At 39.7% G+C, this 13,941-nt stretch overlaps 2 protein-coding genes across 5 annotated transcripts; one reads left to right on the forward strand and one right to left on the reverse strand.

The window, feature by feature from the left end:
- The first annotated feature begins 3,319 nt into the window (after window positions 1-3,319).
- LOC135482262 (uncharacterized) lies at window positions 3,320-11,344 on the forward strand. Of its 4 annotated transcripts, XM_064762152.1 has the most exons (4): window positions 3,320-3,644; window positions 6,346-6,387; window positions 7,882-7,969; window positions 8,971-11,344. In XM_064762152.1, the coding sequence occupies exons 3-4, from the start codon at window positions 7,883-7,885 to the stop codon at window positions 10,474-10,476; spliced, it is 1,593 nt and encodes a 530-aa protein (XP_064618222.1). In that variant the 5' UTR covers window positions 3,320-3,644; window positions 6,346-6,387; window position 7,882; the 3' UTR covers window positions 10,477-11,344. The 4 variants fall into 4 exon arrangements, with proteins under 4 accessions (XP_064618222.1, XP_064618223.1, XP_064618221.1 ...); XM_064762153.1 differs by lacking the exon at window positions 3,320-3,644 and having other exon boundaries at window positions 6,279-6,387; XM_064762151.1 differs by lacking the exons at window positions 3,320-3,644; window positions 6,346-6,387 and having other exon boundaries at window positions 7,662-7,969.
- LOC135464567 (uncharacterized) lies at window positions 3,889-4,698 on the reverse strand. The gene has a single exon (XM_064741998.1). The coding sequence runs from the start codon at window positions 4,696-4,698 to the stop codon at window positions 3,889-3,891; it is 810 nt and encodes a 269-aa protein (XP_064598068.1).
- Window positions 11,345-13,941: the final 2,597 nt, after the last annotated feature.

Raw genomic sequence — 13,941 nt, forward strand, 5'->3', positions numbered from 1 at the left:
GAGCCTCTTGAGACTTTAACAGAAGACTTAGTTACTTAATCTTCTTCCTAATTTTCAAATAAATGACAACCTTGAACCCTGAGGGCAAATATTCTGAAATAATTACAAAGTGGATATGGTTGCTTCTATTTTTTTTTTGTGAAAGAAGCAAAATGCATCTAAGATTTTGTCTTTATTTCATCTTTGTACCTTCTAAAATCTGACAGAACGTTGTTGGAGTGTCAGCCGATAGGAGAAGGTCATGTGACAAAACTTTGTGCCCTGGTGGTGAACAAGGTGTAGCCATTGATAGCTACCTGTAGCACAGAACAATGACTCGGGGAGCCTCTCACCAATGCTGTCACTATAAGTGCACCTCCATCTGATGCTAGTTTCCTCTCTGGTTGTATGTGGGAAGCTTTGTCAGCAACGTGTGAATGGTCATGGTTTCCCCTGGGCTCTGCCTGGTTTCCTCCCGCCATAATGTTGGTTGCCGTCGTATAAGTGAAATATTCTTGAGTAAAGCATTAAACACAAGTCAAATAAATAAATAACTGAACAGGTCACCTGAGTATATTTTTGAAGGAGAATCATGAGGTATATGGGTCAGGTCACACGAAAGACTTGTGAGACTTGTGGTACTTGTGGCCATCTCGCTTGGGGCTGAGCACTGAAAGGTCATTATAATGACCGGGTGCCACTCTAATGGGATTGAGTGTGGTGTCATGTCCGGAGTCTTCGGCATGGACTTGCCCTGCCGCCAGAAGACACAGTATATGTACACACACCTAATGACTCCTTGTTGCCATATGATTGAAATTGTTTATTTTAAATTATGGTGTTCAAATTTAAGCATGCATACATATTCATTGACCTATACACATGTACATGGAGCTATGTAGACCAGTGGTCTTCTAGCTAGTTAGGTGACATGCCGAAGCATAATTCACACTGTGTAAGTACTTCACTGTCCATGTCATCACACTACACATGTATGTTTTAAATCTTCAGCCCATTACATAGCCAGAACACATGGGACAGTTCTTATGGACATTATGAAATGCATGAGCATAGATAGAAATCGATGCCATCTAATTGCTGATCACGTATAAATGTTAATGTCATGTCGATGTCTCGACATCACTTGTTTCTGGTGGGAACGCCCATACTTTTGAATCCCTAACTCTCAGTACTGCCCCGATGATATAAAGCTACTGGCTATATCAGACTGGATAGCTATTGATTATTCATCTGATGGTGTCTCACAGCTTTGACGTCACCTCACATTTATACAGAGCTCATAAAATGGTAAAAGTGATTTATGGTTTCATCATGGCATGTCACCAGAACAGGTACACCAATAATTCCACACAGGTTTAGTGATTGTTTCATGTAAGCGGGGTTAGTAGAAAGGGTTTTGTGTTGTCCAGCCAGCCTGTTGTGCTAAAATGCCCTGGTTACATTGATTCCCAGAGAAGATCGTGTGGTGGCCATGGTTAAGACAAAATGTTTGCTGACTCCCTATAGACTGACCTGCGAATTGTTCTTGTGTCATGTTACTTCATTCGTCATAGCAACGATAACGTTTATACCTGGTTCATAACTGCGCTTACAATGTACGGCGTGATAGGTATCTCACCAACCACTCAGGTAAGTGCTTATCTTCCTAGAGCTTATAACCAATGGCATTGACATCTATTGTTGTGTAACAATACTTCTGATACTTGTTAAAGCCTGTCATATACAGCTACAGTTTGTGACAATAGCAGCATGAAATATTTATAGAACTGCATTATGCTATCTGAGTTGGGCTGTTTTAATGTCTTCACCAGGTTTATTTTAATCGATATGTACATATAATCTAAAAAATACATTTATCTGAAAAATTTGGAAAAAAGTATCAAAACTTACCAAAATTTGCCAAATAAGTGTACATGGGTTTGGCAGAGAATTGCCCAGTATGTTTGAAAAAGATTACACGTACGAAGTAGATTGTTATTAACGATTTACATCTGTATCCGTTATGGCTAAATTATGTTACTTTTTTCACGTTGAGTAGGATTGTTCTGCAGTTGTACATGGGTATTAAAAAGAGAGTACAGTGTAATGCTAGAGATGTAGTAAGTAGAATTTAAGGCAAAGTTATGTCAAGTTAGCTGTAGATGCATAAGTAGATAAGCCATAGGCTGATATGGCATAATACAGTTATGTACATGGCCTGGTTATGAGTCCCTGACTGTAGCACTTAACATCCTCCACAAATCCAGCCCTGCCAAGATAAACACAAGGTTATACTGCCAGTTCTGTATCGATGCCTGACTTCCTGTTGAGACCGTTATTTGGCGTGACTCTCACATCAGATTACCCTGGTTAACATCAGGATCAGGCGCTTTGGGATACTCCAGACAGAACACTGTAAACTGTTCACTTGGGACTGTGTTCAGCATGTAACCCTTCAAAGCTTTACTGGACTTTCAAGCATGGAAGTGCATGTATTTTTAAAAATTAAAAAATAAACTAAAATATTTTATGGTTCACAGAAATGTATTGTGCATGTTAATGAGTGTGTATATGTAAATTTGAGATTATCTACATGCAATAGATTATCAGAGACTGCCATATTTTGGCTGTGAGAAGGATCAGGACTTAAAGCTGTGTAGGCTTCAGAATGTCTGCATCTAATGAGTACATGTGGTCCAGTCAGGGTTATAACAAGTGCTGCTCGGTTTGGGAAGAGCACCTATACACCTGTGATGGCTTGGGAGACCATTACACGTATTCTAGAGTTGCTGGAGGTGGGTGGATGAATAGATGCAGGTATTTCTTTGTCTATTTGGTCCTATCTTTGCAACAGTGGTGTCACTTTGGTGATTTTGTCATAGCACACAGATGTTCCAGAAAAGTTCTGTTTCTTTTAATTTTAAAAGAGAAAACTAATTAAGAATAAACTTATATAGATGATACACCTTGTATCAAAATGAAGGGCCATACATCACATATTTGTGAACATATAAACATGCAGATGTCACAAGAAATGGTTTGGTCCGATAATAGGTAATATACATGTACATGTAAGGGCATAATGTAAATGACATTTTCTGTTAGTTTTCCAACAACTAAGCTCTATTTGATCAGGCTGTATGGTTGAGCCTCACCATTATAGTGGTAGTACTAATAATGTTGACACTTTTCTTTATAGGCTTTCAGATTATCCTATTAGTGTAAACAATTAAGTAGAGGGTATAGCATGGGGAGAACAGTGATAACAAAAACATCTTTACTGTTCGTATTTACCACCCATGCCTAATCTCAGGTTATGCCTTCTTAGTCACAAAATAAACAGTGATATATACATGTAAATATGTGTTTAGAATTGAATTTACCTACATACATAAATCTATACCTGTAGAAAAATAGGATATTGCCAAGACTTTTACCATAGTTTAAATAACTTGTATGATTGACTTCATGCTGGTAATCTGCCAGAAATGTATACATGTAGCTCTCGTGTATCTAATCCAGGTACATGTTTAGCCTCTTTACTACCGGGGCTATGGATATAGGGTTTTAGTGCTGTTTACACTGTGATGTAATAAATTCCTATCTGTGACAGACTCCTGGGGCTCCACCCGCTCCTACCATCCAGGTGTAGTCTGTTTGTGCAGGTAAGCATGTCTATGTCCTCATCATGGATCAGTGTTTATATACTATTCACCAAGTTGTGAGTATATGTGTAGACTTGTTGTATGTGGTGATTATGGTATAGAACGTGCAGTATTCAATTTCATTGCATGTTGAAAAGTGTCAGGTAAAATCATATTGTTGACGCTAGGGTCATACTGTGATGTTTTATCAATTGTCAATCATCATTTGTTGTCTTGTCAACTATGAAATTCATCCTTTGATATCTTAAGTGCCCTGCATGTTGTAAACTGCCAGCTTCACTTGTGATATCTTGTCAATTGTCATTTTCACCTGTGATGTCTTGCCAACTGTCATGTTCACCTGTGATGTCTTGTCAGCTGTCATGTTCACCTGATTTGTCTTGTCAACTGTCATGTCCACCTGTGATGTCTTGTCAACTCTTGTGTTCACCTGTGATGTCTTGTCAACTGTCATGTTCACCTGTGATGTCTTATCAACTGTCATGTCCACCTGTGATGTCTTGTCAACTGTCATGTTCACCTGTGATGTCTTGTCAACTGTCATGTTCACCTGTGATGTCTTGTCAACTGTCATGTCCACCTGTGATGTCTTGTCAACTGTCATGTTCACCTGTGATGTCTTGTCAACTGTCATGTTCACCTGTGATGTCTTGTCAACTGTCATGTCCACCTGTGATGTCTTGTCAACTGTCATGTTCACCTGTGATGTCTTGCCAACTGTCATGTTCACCTGTGATGTCTTGTCAACTGTCATGTTCACCTGTGATGTCTTGTCAACTGTCATATTCACCTGTGATGTCTTGTCAACTGTCATGTTCACCTGTGATGTCTTGTCAACTGCCATGTCCACCTGTGATGTCTTGTCAACTGTCATGTTCACCTGTGATGTCTTGTCAACTGTCATGTCCACTGGTGATGTCTTATCAACTGTCATGTTCACCTGTGATGTCTTGTCAACTGTCATGTTCACCTGTGATGTCTTGCCAACTGTCATGTTCATCTGTGATGTTTTGTCAAGTGTTATGTTCATCTGTGATGTCTTGTCAACTGTCATGTTCACCTGTGATATCTTGTCAACTGTCAATTTCTTCTGTGATGTCAACTGTCATGTTCATCTGTGATGTCTTGTCAACTGCCAGGTTCACCTGTGATGTTTTGTCAACTGCTGTGTTGACTTGTGATGTCTGCGAACACTCAGATTCTCCCTGTGATGTCTTTTCAACTATCAGGTTGACCCTATGCTGTTTTTTTAACCTGGTGTGCTCATCCTGTGATATCTTTCAAGTGTCAAGTTTATTTTATGATGTCATGTCAACTGTCAGCTTCACCCTGTTTCAACTGTGAGGATCAATCGGTCAACCTCTTTTGTGGTCCAGTTGCTAGAGAGTTGGAGATCTGGGATCAAACCCAGGGCGGGTCATACCACAGACTTTATAAATGGTACTTGTTGCTGCCTCACTTGGTGCTCTGCATTGAGAAGTTAGAGCAAGAAATTAGGTTTGGTTGACTTTGTGTCAGTATAATGTGAATGAGTGGGCTGTCATGCCTGGTGTCTTCGGCATGATACTTTTGTAGAGACAGCACTTTGACAGGATGGACTCGCTCTACCACAAGAATACACGGTCTATATGCACAACGAATGACTCCCCGTTGTCATATGACTGAAAAATTGGGATGTAAAAACCCAAGTATACATACATACATCATCCTGTCATGTCTTGTCAACATCATCCTGTCATGTCATTGCCAGCTGTCAGCTCCCTTCTGTTATGCTTTTCCAACTGCCAGTTCACCCAGTAAGCTTCATCCGATCATGTTTGGATGTAAGGTACATGTATATCATATGATCTCTTGTTAACTGATATGTTCATCTTGTCATGTTTGTCAACTGTCAGATTCATCTTCTCAGCTATCATTTTCGCCTTTGCCATGCCTTGTCAACTGTCATGTTCGCCTTTCCATGGCTTGTCAACTTCCATGTTCACCTTGTCATGTCTTGTCAACATCCTTGTTTGCCTTGTTGTGTCTTGTCAACTGCCATGTTCATCTTGTCATGTCTTGTCAACTTTTGTGTGCATCTTTCATATGTCTTGTCAACTGACATGTTCATCTTGTCATGTCTTGTCAACTTTCATGTTCATCTTGTCAACTGCCATGTTCATCTGGTCATGTCTTGTCAACTGGTATGTTCATCTTGTCATGTCTTGTCAACTGTGAAGTTTTGTGATGAAGTTTAATAATTTCCAGGTTTCTCTTGTTGTGTCTGGTTAATATCATTATGTCATTTTCTGGCTGAAGCTAATGTTAATCTTGCCATGTCTGCGTGAGTCAGGGGTTTATCTTTTTACTTGGTACATAATGTCTTGCTGACCCTGTAATTAGTATGGTGCTGCAGGTAATCATAGCATGTCGGGTTAATTGCAGGCCTACCTGTGTATGTAAGTCTATGGTCAATTTTCATCAGGGTAACATTTGTGGAGTAGGCTTACAGTTTTGTCTTGCAGTGTATTGGAATTAGGTGGGAGTAGGTGTCAATTGTTTATATTTTATGAATGAACTGGCAATGCCTTGCCAATTTTATTAAGGCTCATAATTTCAGTGATAATTCAAATCATTGCCAGTGCAAAATATTCTAGGTTTTAGTACATGTGGTATTATCTGGAGGACTGTCATTTCTCATGTCTTCACTTCTTGATTGCAGCCGGTAACAGGACACATGAGAACAAGTTCCCAATACATACAGGTACAGTAAGTTGTTTTGTCTGATTGGTTCGTGTCAGGTGATATCTAAGCATGGTAATTATTAAACCAGTTCATACAACTCTGAGCTGGAATTGAAAGCCAAATGACTTTGTGGGTAATTTTTCTACCTGAGCTGTAAAATTGTATGTCTTGCCATGATCAGCTACATTGGATAATGCGTTCTTTATGCCTGTATGTTTTCTGTGTCAGTCTGACAGGTGTTATTGTACAGGTGTATTGTTGTCATGCTGGCATGCCCTTCATTAAGCTTCCAATGAATGGCCCATCTGCAGCCATTGCAATCAGCTGAATTCATGCATCAAACAAACCAACAGTAGGTATACCTTGTCCTGTATAAATTGCATGTCTCCAGTCAAAGGCATCAGCATGAGAACAATCAATCTGGGTATGAATGTGACCATTGATTTTATGTCCGAGCAGAAACACTGCAATATTGACTGGTACCCTACTCTAGGGCCTCATACTCCAAGGCCCTATTGGAGGTCAGTTAAGTTGTGGAATGCTAGACTCAGAGTAGATATTTTGGTGATATAACAGTTGTGTTTCTGCCTCTTGTGTGAAATGTATAGATATCGGGTGTAGAACGCAGGGAATGGTCGAGTATGTTTGATGTGTGAATAATGGTTGTACTAATGGTTAGGCTAATTCTGCAGATAGAGGACCATTGTGGAGATCGCTGCACATCTGTGATCTCAGAGATTCTTGAACTGTTCAACTTCATTGGAAGTTAATTAATCTGGTTGGGAGATTTCTGGCTTCAATATTCATATGGATTTATTGGCAGTCTGACATTTTCTTATTTGGAAACTTTCTTTAACAGTTTCCAAACCATCAGATGTAAATGATTTAAGCTTGAAAGCTTGAGGTGGTATCAACCTTATCTGGATCAAACTATTTATGTGTGTGCTCGACTTTGTTTCTGTTTTATAGCATGCAACAACCAGTACGTGATTCTTGCCGAACTGGTATTCCTGGTCATGAACAGAAATGGTTGAATTGTTAATCTAGCTAGCCATTGATTGACTGGCTAATTAAAACGTGCTCGTGTTTATAAGGCGGGTATTCATTACCTCCGTCGGGGATATAACCCCCAACCTAATCTCATGGTTAAACAAGAATACCAGTGCCAAGACAAACTTTGGTGTGAGCTGAAGATGAAAAGACATTGATCTTGGACGTTCTGTGGCTGGATCTATGGTGCTCCCTGACAGCCATTCAGGCATATTTCCTTGGCAGACTCTTGAGACTGACCATAGGACAGACTGTGGAGGGTTGTTAAATCTATTTGCCTAGGTTGTGTTACCTGTCTTGTATTACCTCTGCTAACTAAACTGTCGGCCTAACCAGTACCCTCCACCTGACAGTCCAATGTCCTCAGACCTGTCAGTGACAGTGGCCTTACTCCTGAGGGCTGTCCACACTCAGGATCACCATCCTCAGGTAGGTTTCTCTCATTTCCACAATTCTCTTTCAGCATGTATGAACCACTGGACTTGGTCAAAGTAAGAAAGGATCAGCGTAGAGCTGCTGCTCTATTGGGATATTCTGCAGATCTTCAACTAGTAAGTCTTGGAGGTTTGTTGTTACAGCAACAGTAATATTAATCTTGGGTTGATTGTCATGACAACATATCCCTTCAATAAAAGACCTGGAGCCAGTTCCACAGAGCCATTTCTGATTAGTTTAAGTGAAAATTTGAAAAATGCTTTAAAAGCCTAATGGTACTTTTTCTCTTTCCTAGAAATTAGAATTTTTGTCATTCTTAAGTCAGATCCCTTAAAATTTCAATTTTCAGTACCACGAACTATGCGCTGTACAAGGTTTTAAATCTTGACTTAATTTGTCAAGGCAGAAATGTCTATTTGAATCAGAACAAGGCCTAACATAGAGGGTAACTTTGAAAATACTCCTTGTACTGGTTGAATCAGATGAGATTATGATTATTCGGGCATAATTGTTTACTTATGTACATGTATGTACTTCATGGTATTTTTATCCCAAATGTCAATATCGTATATACCTTTGCAGAATCCACAATGATTTTGTTTTTAAGTACATGTATTATATTCAACAATTTGAAGGAATCACATCATGTTCTTGAATAAGATCCTAAAAAAGGTCATAAACCTATTTCTTGTGGGAATTATTTGTACTAAATCTAAAATCTTTAAGAGTATTTTACTGTGTAGCTGCATACAGGTTTAATTTGTTCATAAATGTCTTTTTTTATTTATTTATTTTTTTATTTGATAGGTGTTTTACGCAATACTCAAGAATATTTCACTTATACGACGGCAGCCAGCATTCTGGTGGATGGAAACTGGGTAGAGCCCGGGGGAAACCCACGACCGTCTGCAGGTTGCTGGAAGACCTTCCCACGTACAGCCCTGAGAGGAAGCCAGCATCAGCTGGACTTGAACTCGCAGCAACCACATTGGTGAGTCCTGAATCATTACGCTGCGCTAGCGTGCTAACCAACTGAGCCAGGGAGGCCCCTCTTTTTTTATAATACAGGTTATTAATGGAAACTTTTTATATGATTTTTTTTATCACACTCACCTAGGTAAGAAGACATAGACACTCCTACCTACCAAGCAACTACTGGGGGAAGCCAAATGATGTAGCACCCAGTGTGAAACCAAACATCTCTTTCATTCGAGAAGACTTACAGGGCTTGTATCTTCCAGCAAACAAAAGCCATGGCAATGATGCCAATGATGTCAATGATACCAGGCAAAGCACATCAGTTCCACCAAACAGCCCAGGTGTCCTTGGAAACCATCAGGCAAGAATTGCCAAGACAAGGAAAGGGATTACCATGAGTCAGCCACTGGCTGTTTTGAAGGAAACCCAACACTGCACTCAACAAGAGACATGGAACAGTTCACAAAACCTCTCAGAAGATGTTGGGAAATCTGGTAGACGTCTGAGACTGGAAGCTGGTCACAGATCAAATACGTTCTCAAAAACTGACAGCTCTGAGAGACATCTGTCACAGAGACTAAATCCATGGGCTCCTGGAGATGGAAGAGAAGACAATGACATGTCCAACAACAAAATACAACAGCAAGTGACCATTCACATCCCCGGTCAAGATGGATCTCAAGGTCATGTAACTGTGAAAAAGCTAAACTATGGAGGTGATGTGTTACCTCCTCTTGTTTCCATACACAGCTCTGTTTCAACATCACGCAATCCTCTGTCAAAAGACAATCATTTCCTTTATCATCACACTCTAGGAGACCAGCAACCAAACCTTCCCCACTCAGACTCCAACCTGTCCAATGCCTCTGTCGCCCTTTCCAAGTCACCTCCATTCCACGTTCTGTCTGTGGATAGGAATGGCCGAAATGACCTGGTTGCATCACCAGTGGACCCAAGCAGGAGCAGTAGACTTTACACAGGTCATGTTAAGCCTAAGCGCTCAAAGCCAAAGGTACCAGATTCTAAAACCACTTATGGACAGTCCAGCAGCGATCAGTATCAGAACCTGGAAAGTTTTGGCATAGTTAGTACCAATGGTGACAGTAATGATAATCCACCAGGTGTCTTGTCTGAGAGTGATTACTCTTCAGTGTCAGCATCACCAGGTCCAAGTCTTGAGGACACAGGTGCTTTCAGTGATGCATGGGAAGAAGAGAGTCTTACAGAAGCTGTGAACACTTTAGTACAGTATAGCCCAGTCCCAGCTCCTCCAGTAAAGATCCCTACAATGACTCAGGTTGTACAGCGATTCAAACCACTCAAGAAACCAAAAGTGGTTAGATCCTGTGACAGCAATATAAATATTCACCGACAGGCTTACCTAGCCGCGCTATCTGTGGCTCGAAGTCATCAGATGCCCAAAGACTTATCCCTTCTGTCCAGACGTTTCACACGGCCATTTGAGTTCTCCTACTTCCGACACATTCCCCACCAGAAACCCTGTCGCTGTGTAGAATGTCGTGAACAGCGGATCAGTAACTCAGTTACTCCTAGAAAGGTTAAGGCTAAGAAACTTTCCCCAATGAAGGCCATATTTGGTAATGTTAGGGTGGAAGATTATTACCCTCGCAGACCTGTTGCTTGAATCTTCCTGTATCACTAGCTTGACATTATATCAGTCCTCATTTCAGTTTATAAACTAGCTGTGTCTGTACTAAAATGTATCCATTGAGCAGTGTTGAACCTGGACTGTTCAAAACAAGTGTATTACATATCTATAATTTTTGTATACTTCGCAACATTCATTGAACTGACTGTACTTGTGTTCCCAGCAAACTTCGTTCAAATGATTTCATGTTTAAAACTTGTACATTATAGTTTGACTAGCTGAATTCAAATTATGAGGAAAGAGAACCATTGTCAAGTTTTATCTCCTATGCTGAAGTAGTATATTATTAAATAGATCATACCAAGGCAGGGGAATCTACAAAAAACCTTCACACTGTGTGTCCTAGTGATTGAAAAGTAAGCACCTTTATGACTTGACCACAACCCATTCACCTAAGGCCAAATTGCAAATAATCTTGTATCTGCAGTTTCATAGTACTATCCGATCAGTATCTGCAGTTTTATGATACCATCCGATCAGTATCTGCAGTTTTATAATACTATCCGATCAGTATCTGCAGTTTTATAATACCATCCGATCAGTATCTGCAGTTCTATAATACCATCCGATCAGTATCTGCAGTTTTATAATACCATCCGATCAGTATCTGCAGGTTTATAATACCATCCAATCAGTATCTGCAGTTCTATAATACCATCCGATCAGTATCTGCAGTTCTATAATACCATCCGATCATTATCTGCAGTTTTATAATACCATCCGATCAGTATCTGCAGTTTTATAATACTATCCGATCAGTATCTGCAGTTTTATAATACCATCCAATCATTATCTGCAGTTCTATAATACCATCCGATCAGTATCTGCAGTTTTATAATACCATCCGATCAGTATCTGCAGTTTTATAATACCATCTGATCAGTTTTGATGTATTATGATAGCGTTAAGACACATTCTTAAAACAAGACAATGGACCAATAAAAACTGTTAAGCTCAAGTTTGCATTTTGTCACAGGATATATGATCTTGGAATTCTTTGTTTTACAAATTTAAGTTGTCACTTAATTCAAATCCTGTTTTTGAATTCTGTAAAAGTTCTGCATTTGTTTTGGATAACAAAAAACTCCTTCAGGATATTATTTTGGAGTTGGAATTGACCACTTAAGTCAAACTGTAAGTCAGAGAGGCAGACACAATAGACTTGGATATCCTCTAGTGCCAACCAGTGGAAAACATACAGCATAATACCACTAAATGTAGTCTTCACCTTCTGAAGGTTTACACAGATAATGCAGCGGATTTGGTGTGACCAGGCAACCATAATCTTCAACAACCGTATGGAATTACATGTACCATATTCCAGCAGTCAGTAGGTGCTTGGTGACCAACCAATCACAACCCTCAACAACCAATACATTAGCATATTTAAGTGATCAATGGATTTGCCATGGGCTGCTTTCCACTGGCTTTTACAGCCAGTACTAAGGTTAAGATATTGCTGTGGCCAGTGGAATTGGTGTTAACCATGCAACCACCAAATTCAGGACTTCCATACAGATTTATGTAATTAGGCCTCTAAATAAAGCATTCGTCACTAAACAGACCACTCAAGTGGTGCACAAACTATATACCTTAATATACCTTCATTTATTTTTTTAGATTTTTGTGAATAGATTTAAAGCCGTTTAAACATTTGAATTCTAAGGTGGGTTTTATGGACCATACTGTCATACTTTAGGAACTCTGAGGTCACACGAAGTTTTTCCAACTCTATTCATGACACTGAAGGTTGGAATAACTCTTTTTACACATGAAGGGCCTCTGTGGCTCAGTTGGTTAGCGCGCTAGTGCAGCGTAATGACCCAGGAGCCTCTCACCAATGCGGTCGCTGTGAGTTCAAGCCAAGCTCATGCTGGCTTCCTCTCCGGCCATAAGAGTGAAGGTCTTCCAGCAACCTGCGGATGGTTGTGTGTTTCCCCCGTCTACGCCCGGTTTCCTCCCACCTTAATGCTGGCCGCCGTCTTTTAAGTGAAATATTCTTGAGTATGGCATAAAACACCAATCAAATAAATAAATAAATTTTACCCATCATTAAAAGATTACTGAAATAATGTTCCCAAAAACATTCCTTCTGGTGAACATCAAGAAACAATGTGATGTGACATCAGAGTTCCTAGATACCATCAGCATGGCACATAAAGCCCACCATAGTATTAAAATATTTGAATGCCTTCCAACACTCTAAAAACTCTTTATGCTTCAGCTTTACTTTAAACTTTATCATTACAGGAGGCAAGGAGACTTCAATGCAGACACTTTATTTGCATGTGAACTGAGCACATAATGTAAAATTACTTAAATATAACATATTAACCTGAACAAATGATTCTTTACAAAAATGATTCTTCGCACTGTCAGCAGAGATGGGGCAGTGCTGTACATGGCACTATTACATGCAGACCACAGTAGCATGAAGCACAAATGCATGGCTGTAGCATAATTATAAAATCATGATCGTAACAAATGGGATGTGACAACACAATAATCCATTAATGACAGAATCAGAGAAACAACAAATGTATAATCTTTCTGATATATGTAATGATCATTATACATGCAGGATAACCCAAAAAGCAGATTTATCAAGTTTGCATTCTAAGATGACTGTGATATTCATGTACATGTATGAGATGGTATGAGGAAACTGCACACAGAAGGCATGGTCTTGTGCTTTACAGGTGGACCATAAAAAGGAGACTATGATATTACTACATGTATGACAAAACTATGACTTCATAGTCACTCGGACACCTGCCTTCACAAAATAATTCCTTTCCCATCGGCTTTGTGATGCGCTCACACTTAGGCTGTGAAAAAATAGCAGAGATTTTGGACTTCGGCCACATGCCATATGAACTGGACTATAGCGCTGATGGATGTACATTGTATTATTAAGAATAATGCCTAAGTACTAATGCACATGTACAAATGACTTCTTACACTGCAGAACACATCATGTACATCTAGCTCTGAGATCGGTTGGCCATGTCCCCAGCTTAGCTTCCCCATTAACTGATCTGAATTGTTACATTAACAAACCTGAAGCCCGGCCCTGTAACCTGCACTGTCCTCAAAAGTGTTAGAGTTGTACACGACAAAAACAGGTTTTCCATGATCAGTAATTGTGAATCCACATCACCTCAATATGCCGGAAAGATAAGGGAATAACCATTATATAAGCAATGAATCTACTTGGACAGCGTCGGAACTGCGCGAACTGTCACTTTTGGTGTAATCTTATTAGTTTCAATACTAAGTCCCACAAGTTTATCTTTTCCAGACCATGCCAAATTTATCCGACTCTTATCAAAAAAAGCTATCAGCAAAGTTTGGCTTGCTTACAACGCACCAGGTACATTTGTGTTAATTGTGACATTATGGACTTGACTATTCATAACTGCCAGTAGGTGATATGAAATC

The sequence above is a fragment of the Liolophura sinensis genome, chromosome 1, assembly GCF_032854445.1.
Source record: "Liolophura sinensis isolate JHLJ2023 chromosome 1, CUHK_Ljap_v2, whole genome shotgun sequence".
Classification (NCBI taxonomy): domain Eukaryota; kingdom Metazoa; phylum Mollusca; class Polyplacophora; order Chitonida; family Chitonidae; genus Liolophura; species Liolophura sinensis.